The following is a 16712-nucleotide window of genomic DNA, read 5'->3' as shown; positions in this document are numbered from 1 at the left end:
TTTGGAGGATAATGCTATGACAGGAACTGTTCATGGGAGAACAGTGGCAGAGGCAAATGGAATCACCAGAAACATAAATAACTTCAAATTTCTGTGTGGCTTAGTGTTGTGGCATGACATACTGTTTGAAATAAATGTTGTAAGCAAGAGACTCCAAGGTGTTGACCTTGATATATCTGGAGCAGTGGAACAACTGGACAAAACAAAGTCATACCTACAGTCTTACCAGTCAGATGAGGGATTTCAAAACGTTCTGAAGAGTGCACAGAAGTTGGCAGAGGAACTTCACACTGAAGCTATTTTCCCACCCATTCAAGAATACAAGAGTCACCGAAAAAGAAGACATTTTGATTACGAGGCACGGGATAATCCCATAAGAGACCCCAAACAACAATTCAAAGTTGAATTCTTTAACCGGGTGCCAGATTGTGCAATGCAGTCAGCTGAAGAACGTTTTGTGCAGCTCAAGGAACACAGCAGTATATTTGGGATGTTGTATGATATTCCAAAACTCCTCGCTATACCCGAAGAAGACCTACACCAGCAATGCAGGGCACTAGAGACAGTGTTGACACCTGATGACATGCGCGATACTGATGCGAGTGATTTAGGTGATGAACTGAAAGCCCTTTCAAGATACATTTCAGCAGGATCAACTCCAAAGGCTGTTCTGGAATATATGTGCACAAATAAGATGACCATTCTCTTTCCAAATGCTTTTGTTGCTCTGCGCATACTTCTAACACTTCCTGTAACAGTTGCCAGTGGAGGACGCAGCTTCTCCAAGTTGAAGTTAATAAAAACACATCTACGCTCCACAATGACACAGGAGAGGCTGGTCGGCCTTGCAACCATCTCAATAGAGCATGAGCTGGCCCAGACTGTGAACCTTCAGCAGGAAGCAGTTCAAATCTTTGCAACCCAGAAAGCACGGAAAGCACCACTTTGATTATTCAAACAGATAAAAATGCCAGTGTTTGCTATGCAGACAAGAAAAGTTACATTTGCTTTTCAGGCGTTTGAAAATTAAGTGTTACTTACAATTTTTGAACAAGGCATTTTAAGTTGTTAGTTCTCCTGTATTGGGGTAGGTAGCAGAGCAGCACCATGAGAGGAGTAGAACGGGAAGAAGGCAGAATTGAGACCTTTCAAAGTTTTAGCCCAAGCGAGGGGGCATGGGGGCGTCATTTGAGCTCCCCGCCTCATGTGCCAAACTGTGGTGGGCCGGCCCCGCAAGGGGGGGTGTGCTGCCCCCGCCAGGCACTGCCATTCCATCACATGTTGGCTGGTAAAGTATTCCTTACGCTCTTTTAAATAAGAGCTGAGATTATCAGATAATAGCCTGACTCCAGAAGCAGGGGCTTTTAGCAAAAAAACCCCACCAAATATGGCAAGAGTCACAATAAAATCATGAGAGTTGGCAACACTGGGGATGGTACAAACCCTTTATCACTTCACTTCACTTTAGTTCAATACCGTTCGAGACATACTAATGATGGAAGTGTTGGTCGGCCATTGGATCAACAGGTATGTTTAATATATCTAGAGAGAGACCCATGATCTCCATTCTTAAAATTCTCTGGGAACAACCTACTACACTGGCCTAAGTAAAGCTTACATATGCTAGGAAACTTTGTTTTATGTATCTAAAAAGTTATAAAATCCCCTTCCTTTTTTGGGACGCCATTGTGTCTGATATTCTGTAACACCGCCAGAAATAACTGTCCTCTTCATGAGCTGAAGGTTCACTATTGGCGTGGAATCATCCTTGTTACAATATACACGTTTTCTCTCGGACATCCTGCTGTGCTTTGATTGTTTATTATTTGTACAATTAAAAAACCCTGAATATATTGGCAATAAAAAGGAAATTAGAAACTTTTTCCTGCAGGAAGTGAAATCAGGATAGTTTAACGGGATGCTAAGAATATGTTAATTTGGATATGGTATAAAAGGAGTGAGGATTAAGAGACGCACGGAGAACTTAGGTTAATGTAGAATTTGTCTTGTACAGCTTTGAAATGATAATACTTGCATAATTTGCTTAAAAGTTTTGCAAAGGATAATGTGTCCGACGTGCTATTCACAAGAGCTTTAAAGGAATATACCAGTATAAGCAGATTATTAAACTTTAAGAATCTGAACTTTTAATAGGCTTTGCAAATTAAATGCTGTGAAATCTTGACACACTGTATAAAAACCTTAAATCAGAAAGTTATTCTATAAAACCCAGCAACACTTCTCACAGGCTGGTGAGTGCGCAGTAAATGGGCCTTTTCTGTGAATGGTGTGCTTCCCATCAATGTCTAACACATTTTAATGTACCTCAAAGGAGTGCTTTTTTATGCGTTTCTTTTTTCTTAATACTTGCAGCATATTTTCTCCTACTGTGTAGCAACTGCACAGTTGAAGACGGCCATGCCCAGGGCATCTGATTAGAAAATCAACTTCTTTCAAAGACTGCACATCTTTGCAAGATGCATGTACTTCCTGATAGCGCTGCATCAGCTGATGTTACACAAATAAGACAAGGAGAGGGGCCATCAGGATGACAACCCACTAATCAAATTCATATGATACCAACTTAGGAAGGAGAACAAATTCTTTTCGGATCGGGACAGTACTATCTTGATAAATAAGAGAAACAGACTGAAGTCTATAAAATCAGATTCAATAAAGGGAAATACAAAGTGGGTCACAATGGAAGGAATAATCCAATATGCAAAATGGGATGAGTCAGTCAATGGAATACTAAACTCTTATAATCGACAGTGCTTGTCATCTACACAGCAATTTATTAATCCTAAAAGCATTCCCATGAGTAGATAAATGTTGGGTCAGATCCACAGCTGATGTAAATAAGCATAGCTCTTTTGACTTCAGTAGTGGTATGACTTATAGCAGATGAGATTTTTATCCACTGTATTTATTATCTCATTTTACACATGGGGAAACTCAGGCAAATACCCAGGACCAAAAAAATGAGCTAGTATGCGAGCTGGGGTTAGAACTCAGGGATTCCTGGCTCCCCATCCTGCAATCAGACCGCTCTCTGCCACTCCCAAGATTCTACGGTAGCGATGAATATGAGTCAACCACGTGATGTAACTGTAAAAAGCACAACGGCGATGTCCCATTGCATTAACTGGAACACCAGAGGGAAAAGCAAGACAAACAGTCCACCCTGCTAAGCAATAATTAGGCCAAAATGGGAGTGTCGTGTTCAGTCAAACTGGAGGAAGTTAAGAGAGGAGAAATGAAAACTTTGATAAATGGTTTTGGAAATGAGAGCCTTTGGGAAGGCTAAAGACACTGGGCATATCTAGCCTGTGAAAAGGAGGGACATGACAGCGGTCTGCAAATACATAAAGCAATATTATAAATAGGACAGAGCCAGTATTAACCAAGAGGACAAGAAGTGAAGAGGTTTAAGAAGCAAAAGGGCCAGTTTATCCTAAGGAGCGAGGCACTTGACCAAGCTCACAAGGGAGGGTATGGAATTGCTGTTCATTGCTGGACTAGATACTCCCACGTCAAAATGGGTTAAGAATAATCAATAAATCCTGCCACAATGCAGAGGGGTTACACTGGACAAATGCCTAGAGGCCCCTTCCAACAGAATTAATGCTAAGATACCCTATTAGAGACAAAAAGAACCAGAGTACTTGTTGCACCTTAGAGACTAACAAATTTATTTGAGCATAAGCTTTCGTGGGCTAAAACCCACTTCTTCAGACGCACGCAGTGGAAAATACAGTAAGAAGATATATATACACACAGAGAACATGAAACAATGGGTGTTGCCATACACACTATAACGAGAGTGATCAATTAAGGTGAGCTATTATCAGCAGGAGAAAAAACCTTTTGTAGTGATAATCAGGATGGCCCATTTCCAACAGTTGACAAGAAGGTGTGAGTAACAGTAGGGGGGGAAATAAACGTGGGGAAATAGTTTCACTTTGTGTAATGACCCATCTACTCCCAGTCTTTATTTCAAGCCTAAGTTAACTGTATCCAGTTTGCAAATTAATTCCAATTCAGCAGTCTCTCGTTGGAGTCTGGTTTTGAAGTTTTTTTGTTGTAATATTGCGACTTTTAGGTCTGTAGTCGAGTGACCACGGAGATTGAAGTGTTCAACTGGTTTTTGAATGTTATAATTCTTGACGTCTGATTTGTGTCAATTTATTCTTTTACGTAGAGACTGTCTGGTTTGGCCAATGTACATGGCAGAGGGGCTGGCATTGCTGGCACATGATGGCATATATCACATTGGTGGATGTGCAGGTGAACGAGCCTCTGATAGTGTGCCTGATGTGATTAGGTCCTATGATGGTCCTATGTCAACTGCTGGAAATGGGCCATCCTGATTATCACTACAAAAGGTTTTTTTCTCCTGCTGATAATAGCTCACCTTAATTGATCACTCTCATTATAGTGTGTATGGCAACACCCATTGTTTCATGTTCTCCGTGTATATAAATCTCCCCATTGTACTTTCCACTGCATGCATCCGATGAAGTGAGCTGTTGCTTTTGCTCAAATTAATTGGTTAGTCTCTAAGGTGCCTGTTCTTTTTGCTGATACAGACTAACACGGCTGCCACTCTGAAACCTATTAGAGACGTGGCTACTACAGCAACCTCAACTCCTATAGAAATTATCTCTACCCACAGACAAACATGCTCACACATACAAAATCCATGGCTGTGATAAATAAACCTATCACGTACCTGTGCGGCTATCATAGCCCAGGAACTGAATCACCTGCCCACAGCTCCCCAGCACTCAGGGTAGTAGCTCAATCCCCTTCGGGGCTTTGGACAGGCACCTTTTTAAATACCACCTTGATCAGAAGAGCTTCAAGCAGCTTTAACCGACATGGAATTAAGAACGGTTCCAGGCATAGAACCTTTATCTATATGGATGCACCAGCGTTAGCAGCCGGGGTCAGCAACGTGTCCGTACATGGACACAAGTATCTGTGCTAAAAATTTTGAGGTCCATGGTAATCTTTTCAAAAAATTGAATGACTGAATGACATAACCCACCCCTCCTGCAGCCCACCCCCCCGCCAATGTCCGTCAGTAAGTAAAGTAATTCTGTCACCTGTCCGTCTCACAACATGGTGGTGCCGACCCCTGGTTAGCAAGGGTAGGACACTTGTAATGAAACATCCCTAATGTGGATAAGGCTTAAGTATTAATCGAAAAACCTGAACCGAGACAATTTTCTCCGTAGTATCAGGACCCTTCTAGCAATGAAGCAGTTATGAATGTCTCTCTGCTGGCTCCAGTCCAACTCTTGTACATGGAACAGGTTAACTACAAGGAAGGAAGGAAGTCTATTTTTGTCCAGCCTGCTGTGTACTTCACTCATGAGTATCTGAGCAGGGGAACACTGCATCTGGGTTACAGCCTTAAAAAGCCAGGAAAACAGAGAGACACATAAATCTGAGGTCACAGAATTTTTGCATTCTACACACATGGACACCCCAGGTCAGGACTTTCTTTTCTCAGCTCTCCCAGTAGGCTACCAGCCAATAAATGACTAATATCCGGAAGCTGACTGCAAGGTTCATGAAACCCAGTATTTCTTGTAAAAAGTTGAAAGCCAGGTCTGGGGAAAATCAGAAGTGAGCATCAGCCTAGCACATGGACAGGTGAAGTTATGTCGGAAGAATTAGAGCATACAGCTGATGTTTTTAGGTTTCACCTCGCTTGGGGAAAATAAAGGCCAAGACTGTTGAAAGTGACTAGTGATTTTGGGAGCCCAGCTAGACACACCTTGAAGGGGCCTCATTTTCAGAAAGTGCTGAGCACCCATGTTCTGAAAACAGGTCCCTTTAAGGGATCCCAATTTGGGTAACCCCAAAATTGAGGCAGCACAAAAGAAAAATCACTATCACTCTTGAACACCTTAGATACAGTAATTAACCGATGTGATGATTCTTATTTCAATTTAAAACTCAGTCTGTAAATGGGAATGAGGAGAGAAGAGGCATTTATTTTTATTAGTGTGACTTTATTCAGATTAGTTTCTATTTCTAATTCCATTAAGGGAAACACTTTTGGGTCCTACTCACACTCCCAACCCAGTGAGAAATCAGACAGTCATTCCGGGACATGTTAGGGTTGTATATGCTTAAAACATGAGGCAGGAAGGAGGTAAATAAATCTAAGATACAATGTTGATGACCTATTTTCTGCTTGTGTATGTGAGTTCCATGAACCCTCGGCCCTCACTGTGGTTTTGTGCATCTCAGTACAGCCTCTCCAGCAGGACAGATGCAAAGCAGCCCCTATGCAAGCCGCCATCCACACCAATTCACGACTAGTTAGCAAGTGGTTTGCTACACAGACCAGCTGGTCTTTCCTCCAGAGGACACCACTGACATCTCTGCAAGGGGATCCGATTTTTCGCACTCATCTGCCATCGCTGTCACTTGGCTTGGAGTGAAAAATTTAAACTTCGGCTCTGAAGAGGGTTGTTGTCAATATTTCAGATAAGCTGGCAGAGGAGGTGGTGTGTGTTTGACAAGACAGAGTGGGAGGGAGAAGACAGCAGATAGAAGTGTGTTCACTTAAGGAGGAGCACTGCAGGAGATAGCTTTGCTCTTGGTACTGCAAAGTTGTTCATTTCATTATTAATTCAGTGGCCAGGCAAGTGGGAAGAGAAACTTCTGGGTTTTTGCTAAACTCTGTTCACTTTACTGTTATCTCCATCCTCCCAACCCCACTCCCTATCCTGTCTGCCTTTTTCAGCCACCTGTCATGTCCTACACCAAAACTGTAAGCTCTCTGGGGCACAGATGGGCTTCTTTGTTTTAATCTATACAGCACCTAATACAAGGGAGCCCTGATCCTTGATTGGGGTTCCTAGGCACTGCCATAATAGAATTTACACACAGGTTCCAAAGTCAAGCATTCAAGTAAATGTCAGAATTAGGGTTGCCTGTTCACCCTTTATTTGGCCCCTTTGTCCCTACCCATATGATACAGCCGTACACAATAGCTCATCACAAATCTGTGGTAGAGCCTGGAAGAACCAGGATTAGAACCCAGCTCTTCTCTCGGTGGGCTGATGCCTTACCCACAAAAGGGCATCCCTTCTCTTCTTGCAACCCTCCATCTCATTCATTGTCCATCCTGTGCCCTGACTAAGGCAGGTGTCTTGTAGAACAAACACTATGTAAGCCTGTAATTGAAGACTGCATCATGATGCACACACGCAAGGAGGCCAAATTAGGATTGCATAGGCAACCTTCATTCAGGTATTTCCTAATTTCTAAGTGAGTGACTCTGCAACTTGGGTGACATTTTAACATCGTTTTTTTTAAATGTACATGTCTGGGTATTTTAAACTGAAAAGAAATCCCATCGTACAGAGCCATATTGATCCTGCCCACATGGGTCATCATCTGAGTCTGAAACCAGGACCCACACTGACAACACAGTCGTCCACCACTGGCTTCACTGGGACTCTGTGTGGTCTAAGTTAGGACAGTAGGACCAAGAACATAGAATTTCAATCTTGATCTGCAAAGACCTCATTGTACTTAAACGTTTCACATTACCCAGGCTGTAGTATTTAATAGCATGATTTCATGTGCTTTTTAATTAAGAAGCAGAGAAATATTTTTTTTTTAATCCTTTTTGAATTGTACTTTTCATTAGGCATGGAGATGAAAGTTTTTCCAAAAGAAGTTACAGACAGAGGGCACATTTTTCCTGAGGCAAAGTAACTTCATATTATTAAATGCATAATCGGCAATGCTTGAGTAATCTTTTAAAAAATAGTTTGATGTCGTTTTCTGGTCCCTTCAGTGTTTCAGGTCAGTACTGCAAGTACAAGTTAATTATTTCCTGAGGTTACCAACCAAGAAGCAGCCATACTTTATGCTCTATGTTATTTTTGCCATGTCTTGACATTATTTCTATTATTTTCCTTATGTAAATTACTTTAATAGTAAAGGACATTTTGCAAAGTAGGGTTATTAGAAGAGCAGTCTGGTGATATTACGTGTAATTATAATAAGCATTACTATGCTGAGTTCATACATTCTTGAACATTTCTCGGGACCAATGTTTTGCCAAAAAAAAAAAAAAAGTTTTTTCATTAACACGTTTTCCTTTGTAATATTAACCTTGCATTTGTCATTCACCATTAATCTCACAGATAATTGTCACAACACCCAGAGAAGCAATGAATATACTTAATATATTATATATGGAAGCAGGAGAAAACAGAATGGGGAAGAACCACTGTGGTTGATACTCTGCTGGCATCCCAGAGTTGCACCAAGGATGAATTTGGCCCAACACTTAAGACTTTTTATTTAAAGACCCATCAGTAGAAACCTCCTGTTGGTTACAGTGCAAGTAGATCATGCAAAGGAAAACAACTGCACACTTTGGACCGAATTCCATGCACACCTGCATTATGCAGTCCACATTGAAGTGTACCTGAGGACAGAATTGAGTGTTTTTCAGATATTACCATGTCCACAAGTAATACTGTGGCATTTGTCTATTTCCTAATGTTAATGATTCATTCTAGAATGAAGGTCAGATGTTCAAGTTGGAAGAAAGTCAGCACAAACCCAGAAGATGTATTACCAAAACTCAGTAGCCCAGATGACCATCAGCGTGAAGCCACACCAAAGGTAAAAGGGTAACTACAACCTCATTGATACCCAAACTGTCACTGAGTTATACCCTTTCCAGAGCGAGTGTTGCTTAGTAAAGCAATTGTTCCGCATCTTTGTTCCTGACTGGTCAACACCCACACACCCGATTCTCCACTGGGTCACAGCAGCGTGTGTTTCACACAGAGTGGCTTCCACATCTCAATAAAGCATGAAGAGTAACCTTCTGCTCCTTCCCATAGGTAGTTTTGGGCCCCCCTCTGCTCCATCGCTCTGCTAAACATCACGCAGCAGACTCAGCTTCTGGCCTGATTGTTTTTAAGTTTTGTATAAATAACGAAGATCGCCAGTGAAGCTATTTGTGAAATCTCAGACATCAATGAATTCAGTAGGCCCAAGTCCTACAAACACTTACATGCACATTTAACTGTTTATGAGGAGCACTGAGGAGAAAAAAAGAATTGTTCACCTCTCCACAATTTCTTGTCCATTCCAGCAAAGGGTGTCATTCTGAACAGCAGAACCGTGGCTGCAGATATACTCGGGCAAGCTGCTATAAAAACTGCTATGAGATTTTAGTTTCATAATGAGCTCCCTGAAAAGAAAGCACAAAGGTATAAGTTAAAGAGGAACAGATTATCATCGGTTTCAGAGTAGCAGCCGTGTTAGTCTATATTCGCAAAAAGAAAAGGAGGACTTGTGGCACCTTAGAGACTAACCAATGTTAGATTATCATCGGTTCAGCAGGTTTTACCAGCAGGCCTCACACGGCTGCTTATAGCAATCAATGTGTCCAGAAGTCATGCGTAACTTCCTACCTGCCAGGAGCACCATGGCAAGTTAAAGGTGAAGCATCAGGCTTGTTTATGGAGACTTCTGCCACTCTGCATCACACCCTCTATGTCATTTTGTCATGTCATGTCAGCTATTCTCAAATCCAAGCATTCCTTAGTCAGGCACAATTCCCCCTGGTTTCAAAGGCTGCAAGAAGCAGTGGGCCCGATGGCCCCGATCCTGCAAACACCTAGGTGACAGTCATCCCCTTGGCTGACACGGTGAGGATTCCATCAGGGACCTCTGGAGCTAAAAGCACAAGCTGCTACAGTCTGAGCTGAAGAGTTAAAGCTCAGTAACTGGGACATGTAACACACACTCGCCAGCAGGTTACAATTACACAAGTGCTTCACTTTACACACAAGTAGCCTCACAAGTCAATGGGACTACTCACCCATGTAAAGTTAAGCGCTTGTGTCTGCAAGGTGACGGTCCGAATTTGTAACGAACTACTGTAGTAAAATGTGGAGAAGTTGATAACACAGGCAGTTACTGTCCATTGACAATGCACGCTACCTAATATGTAACAATGAGCCAAATTCAGTACTGGACACATTTCCCAAAGTGGGCTGTATTCAGAGCAGCACACCTTCCCCTAGGCTCTGGGGTACTTTGTGACCGTCTCTGTTGCCTCCCTCCACCCCCAGAACTGAGACTCCTCCTCCATTTAAGCTACTCTGAAACCTCCATTTAAGTCCTGCGGTGGCAATAAGCTCTCCTGCTTGCTCCCTAGGGCACCATCCACAAAGCGCACCTTTGACTCTGGACTGGAGGCTGGGACCGAGGGGTTGTCGAAGGGTGGAGGGAGAACCGGGGCAGAGCAGTAGTGTGTTTAACTCGGGGCAGGGGGAGTAATAGAAAACAAATGGAAAATAACTAAAATAAATCAAGGCACAATGAATGAAATACAACCAGTGCATAGCCTATAAAGCAATGGGGCTTGGGGCTGCAGGAGCGCTCTGTTAATGGGCCAGGTGAGGAGGTGGAGATCTAAGCTCCATAAGGAAGGCGGGGGAATACTGAGATTTGCTCAATATCTTCCATCGATATTGTTGAACTACAAGGCGTATGCATCAGACCCCTAGCCGATGGTGCCCTTCCTCCCACCCTTTTTCTCCCCCTTTGTATTTTGGCCGTCTCCTGATCTGTAAGCATGTCGTCAACCTGGGAGCAGGGACTATCTTGTGCATGTCTGTACGACACCTGGCACAGTGGGGCCTCTGAACCTGCCTGGAGCCTGCAGGCACTCGTGCAATGTCAATCATCCCTGGACTGGTATGGTCTGCCTTTTGGCACGTACCATTCCTTATTTTAAAAGCAGTGAATCCACTTCAGACTGAAGTAAGCTGTTACAGAGATTAGCGGTGAGCTACAACCTACCCAGCTGGGGGCAGACAAAACAAAGAGAAAGATGTCTGGATGCTTTCAAAGCGAGCCTTTATTTTTTATTTCTTTATTTTTAATAAGGCATGCAGCTTTTCACCCATCATCAGATTCACACAGCCGGTGCACACAGCCTCTCTAACTAACAGAGATAGAGTGGAAGAGGATTCCCTTTTCTTCCCCTACAGTATTGATGGGAAGTAACATAATGCAGCTTTCAGAGTAACAGCCGTGTTAGTCTGTATTTGCAAAAAGAAAAGGAGGACTTGTGGCACCTTAGAGACTAATTTATTTGAGCATAAGCTTTCATGAGCTACAGCTCACGTCATCGGATGCATACTGTGGAAAGTACAGAAGTACTTATGCTTATGCTCAAATAAATTGGTTAGTCTCTAACGTGCCACAAGTACTCCTTTTCATAATGCAGCTTTTCTGGCTATTGAAAGATGTCAGTGCTGCTATTTATCGCCTCATCTCCACCAATAAACAAGCTTTAGTTAACGAGAAAAGCCTTACTAATGTCATTAAAAACACATCACAAAGCCTGAACATCTTTCCCTGCAAAAATACATGGGAAGATTTATGTCTTCACTTTCGGCAGGCACTAGAATATCTTGTGTTCATCATTTGTTCTTAATGCATTTCCTGGGGGGCTTTATTTTCTTCATGGGGCCATCCGGGAGGCCAAAATAAGTCAAGATTCTTCTCATGGGATTTTTGTGCTGAATTGCTGAGCAGGGTGGGACAATTACCTCCGAGGTCTTACATATGATGCTCCTTTTAATACATCCCAGAATGATATTAGCCTTCTTCACAATTGCCTCACATTATTGTCTCGTATTCAGTTTGAAATCCACTATAATCCCCAGTTCCTTTTCTGTAATACTACTGCTCAGCCAGTTACTCCACATTTTGTAGTTGTTCATTTGATTTTTCCTTCCTAATTGAAGTACTTTGAATTTTATTGAATTTCATCTTGTTGAATTCAGACCAATTCTCCAATTTGTCAAGGTTGTTTTGAATTCTAATCCTGTCCTCCAAAGTGTTTACAATCCCTCTCAGTTTGGTGTCATCTGAAAATTTTTATAAGAAAACTCTCCACTCCATTATCCAAGTCATTAATGAAAATATTGAATAGTACTGGACCCAAGAGAGATCCCTGCAGGACCCCACTAGACACAACCTTCCAGTTTGACAGCGAACCATTGATAATTATTCTTTGAGTATGGTTTTCAACCAGCTGTGCACTGACCTTATAATAATTTCATCTAGACCACATTTCCCTCATTTGCTTGTGCGAATGTCTCATGGGACTGTGTCAAAAGCCTTACTAAAATCAAGATATAGCACATCTACTGCTTTCCCCAACTCACTAGGCCAGTAACGCTATCAAAGAAGGAATTAGGTTGGTCTGACATGATTTGGTCTTGACAGATCCATGTTGGCTATTCCTTACCACCTGATTATCCTCTCGGTCTTACAGACAGATTGTTTGATCATTTGTTCCAGAATCTTTCATCCCTCCTTCCTTTTCATTTCCCCTCGTGTGTAACCAGGATGGTCTCTCATCTTGTAGCTGTCAATTTCCTACCAGGTCCTGTCCTGAAAGCAGCTCCCATCTTGTTATGTAGACTGAGGTACCAGATCCCGCAGGAAGAGCACTGGAAGGAATAATGTTTTCTGTCGGCTGAAGCTGCAGGTGATCATCTGCTCACAGCAGAAGGATGGGAGACATCAGTCGCAAAGTGAAGGAGAGAAACGTTTCCAATGTCAGTACGTACAGCCTCTCTTAAAGCCCTAAGTACATTGCAGTGGGTTTCTCCAAATCCCATGCTCCTCAAATGACAATAATGCATCACTTCCAGAGTCTGTGCAGTGTGCCCCCCACAACACAGGAAGATAATGGAGGAACAAAGATGCTTATAACACACTTACAAGCAGTCTCCTCTTAGTCCACCCTGGTACGGCCCGACCGAAAGACAATGAGAATTTGGCCCAGTAAATATTTACAGGTGACTTTGTTCACGTTGTCTTTGAGCGTTTCCACATTTACAAAAAAAAATCAAATTTTCTCATTTCATTTCTGCAGCTGTTCTTCTTTTATTTAAATACATAAGCACATGCACGCAAAATTCTCCTAGTCTGCTTTAAAAATCAGTGAGAGGGAGAAGAGCTTTTTCCCTTCATACCAATATGATCCCACTAAATTACAGCTTCTATTTACCGAGTTAAACCTAGCTGGAACAAGTGCTGGGTTCCGTGCCACGAACACAGACGCCTGCTCTGATTTTCAAACACTTAGAAAACTGCTGTGAACATTCCTTGATGTTTTTAAAGTGTTAAATAAAAAAAAATCCCTCCATACTATAAGGTTGGAAACCTTGTGCGCCATGCTTCAGGCTAAGGTTAACATCTGCCTTGGCAACCTTTAAAAACAGTGTTTTGTACAGCCCCTGGAATATCAAAGATGGGAATCAGGAGACAGTTTTATGCTTAAAAGAAAAACACATTGACATTTACACAGTAGCCATGAAAACATGTAACCCTCACCCACATGGATATATTTCAGAGTTTTACATCAGAGTAGTTTCCTGCCTCATAAAGACAGCAGCCATGAATACTCAGAGTCAAAACGGTCTCACCTTCTCCGGCTGGACAGGGTTTCCTCATGTTCTGTGTGAGCCACCTTCCGTACGTTCTTGTCAATGAAAAGGTCTTCAGGGTCATGAGCTGATCTATACTGTCTCTGTTGAGAATGGCCACAGAATTTGCTAATCTGAAAATGCAACACAAAAGCATGATGAGCTAAATTGCAGCAAGCAACACACCAGAAGCAAAAGGCTAAGAGATGTACTGTCCACCACACGTATACATTTTTTAAAATAGCATGATAAAGATGCAGGGTAAAATTTTCAAAAGCGCCTCGGTGACTTGGAAGCCAATGTCACATCTACTAAGTGACTTAGGCACTTGGGAGTCAATAAGGAGTTAGGTGCCTAAACACCTTTAAAAATCTGGGCCTATGTCACACTTGTGAAAATCGGATGAAGGCTCCCAAGTCACTTACGCATTTTTGAAAATTTTACCCATTGCCTCATCCCAGAGGAATTTGTGGGGGTAACTTGTAAAGCAAAAGAACTTGGAGCAGAATAACAAGTATGTCAACCAATTTCTTCCACTGTGGAGACTGGACTCAACCTAGTCCTGGTTCTCACCTAGTAACAAAGGCTTTTTCTCAAATGATGAATGAGCCTGAAGGGAAAAGTCAAAGGATTATGCGTTTTGTGCCTCTCTACAGAAGTTCCTGGTCAGAAATATAAAGCTCTGTTTTCCAAGTGCAAGGTGTTTTTAACCTTTCTAACCTTTCTGGGCCAGATCCTCAGCCATAGTAACTCAGTATTAAAGTCAACAGAGGTATGCTGAGGATCTGGCCCTTTGAGGGCTAGTTTTTCTTTTTAACAAGTCCATCTGAACAGCGCTCCAATCTTGGAAGTATGTTTTGCTCCAAGACTGAAATAAGCTCATAAAAGAGAATTGTAAAGATCACATAGTTCTTTTGTAAGGATACCGGCCTTGTGGGATCGAAGGCAATGCACAGAGAGCAATCAGCTGTCAAAACCCCGAGCTATAAGCTTTTCCTGGCAGAATTTCAAACTGACAAGTTAAATATTCTCTGTGTTATCAGCCGTGGTGCTTCAGAAGTTCCTCTGCACTTTCTTTTAGAAAGTCAGAGCAAAATAAGATACAGATACCAGGCCAGAGTTAAAGAAGAACTAATATTTCTGGTTGTCAACCCCTTTAAAAAGATCATTTTGTTTTCCTGTCACAATCAGTAGCCACTCCCCACGAGACCGTACGCCCCCTTTGATGCTTCACCTCTGTGTGGAAGGACTGTGCTTCCCTGAAAGCTCACTTACGCCCTCAAAACAGAGTTTGAGTGGGATCTGAGAGGAAAAGGGTGGATTTCACTCTTCAGGATGCTCTGGAAAGTCTGGCCAGATGAGGGCATGCATGAGCCAACAGGCTTGTTACCAGAGCTGGGGGAACACCGCAGAGTTTCCCCACATACATTCACTCCGACTGAAGAAATGGATTCACTGTGGCTGTGCTCGCTTGTTACTCACATGAACACCCCTGGAAAGCATAACTGCAGCTTGCGCTCTTACACCAGAAGTGCTCTATTTTATATGGGATCAGCGCAGCAGAGGGGGAAGGGCCTCATGCATCCACCCTGGCTCACGCAATGGACATTACAATTGTCAATCTGAAGCATTCAACAATCACAAGTCAGGCTCCAAATAAACCATGAGACTGGCTTAAAAATCCTGAGATTTTAAAAAAAATAAATAAATACATTTCAGGTTCTGTTTACTAGTCTTCCAGGTTTGCGAGCCTTTAGGATTCATGCTTTTAAGCAATCCACTACAACCATTGGGACCAGAAACTTTCATTTATTTAGGAACAAAAAATAAGCAGAAATTGGCTTGTAATCACTAGACTCCAGGAGGTGGGGCTTTAAGTACAGCACCAACAAGTGCAAGACTCATGACAAACCAATGAGTTATCTGACTCATTTAGTCACAGTGTTGCTAATAATCCGCCTGCAGCTTTTGCAACTAGCATGGATTACATGCTAACTTTGCGGGAATGTGACGATGGAAAGTTTCAACTTAAAACTATTCTACAGCCAACCAGTGAATCTTAGGAACCACAGAGCCACAATGCCTAATTTTAGCCTATTGCTGCCTATGGGATAGAATTATGGTATGGAAAATGTGGCCAGAAATAACTAGAGATGAAAATCACAGAACAGCATCCGCTGCTCTCTGACTGCTTGGTTGGTTTCCAGGAGGCCATAAGTTTGACTTGTTTGATAATGCAGGTCTCTCCACCAATGCAAGAAGACACCAGCTAAAGACAATAAATCTGGAGGGATAACGGGTTTCATGTGAGACCAACCGACTGCAGAAGTTTGGACTGGGTTAAATACTTAAAAAAAAGTATGTTGTAAAAGATAAAGCAAGAGAGAAGTAAATGACAGACTAGACGAGTTTATGACAGGCAAAAAGAAGAACTGGTAGATGTGCTGGTTCTTTGAATTTGTCAGCCTCTGGTGATAGAAATTTCTATAGCATGATCAGCAGTAAAACTCTACAGTACCACCGCAGGCTAAAAGGTGGGGCATCTCCACTTCCCTGAGGCAACTGCATATGCATCAACCCCTAGTGTCTGAAGTGGCCACTGAGTGAGGGTTTTCCTCACATCAACATACAACCCTGATTCTGCAACCTGATTGCCCTGCACCTCTGCAGAGCCACACCAAAGTCCATGGAACAGGTGTTTGAGATCAGAGCTCAGTTTGTATTTCATATGCTGACCAATAAAAATACTTGGTACCATAAATACATTAAACAGCACGGCTGCAGCCAAATAATACTGCACGAACTCTTGTGTTAACATCACAGATTAGCTCATCAGACATTGATCTGATAACGGGGCAAGTAGCAAGAAAAGAAGTGAGGTGCCTCACGTACTCTCAAGTAGAGCCGGGCACGGCGTGATTTTCCCATCCCATGAACGGTTGAGATTTTGAATTTTTTTCTACCCATTTGGATACCGGATGAAAAGTTGAAATCTTAAAAATTTACATGAACTGATCATTTGAAAAAAAAATTCTGATCAGGTCAATTAACATGTCTTCAACATTTTGTTTCCATTTTGATTTTTACCTTTTTTAGTATCAGTTACCGGTAATTACATTTCAAAATGAAAATTCATTTAAAATTGAAAAATGAAACTTTGGTTTGAAAACATCAATACAGGATGTTTGGACAATTAGAAACTCCCCC

The 16712-nt window shown here is 42.2% G+C and overlaps 1 protein-coding gene across 2 annotated transcripts in view; it reads right to left on the bottom strand.

The window, feature by feature from the left end:
* GPC3 (glypican 3) overlaps positions 1-16712 on the bottom strand; it is a 270116-nt gene that overhangs the window by 88327 nt on the left and 165077 nt on the right. For both annotated transcript variants that reach the window (XM_043522567.1, XM_037909178.2), the window contains exons 4-5: positions 13506-13639; positions 9116-9241 (exon numbers count right to left, since the gene is read on the bottom strand). In XM_043522567.1, the coding sequence (XP_043378502.1) occupies positions 9116-9241; positions 13506-13639 (260 nt within the window). The remainder of the gene's footprint in view (positions 1-9115; positions 9242-13505; positions 13640-16712) is intronic.

Source organism: Chelonia mydas, chromosome 9 (genome assembly GCF_015237465.2).
Source record: "Chelonia mydas isolate rCheMyd1 chromosome 9, rCheMyd1.pri.v2, whole genome shotgun sequence".
NCBI classification, from domain to species: Eukaryota; Metazoa; Chordata; order Testudines; family Cheloniidae; genus Chelonia; species Chelonia mydas.
This window is presented reverse-complemented; position numbering and strand designations above follow the sequence as displayed.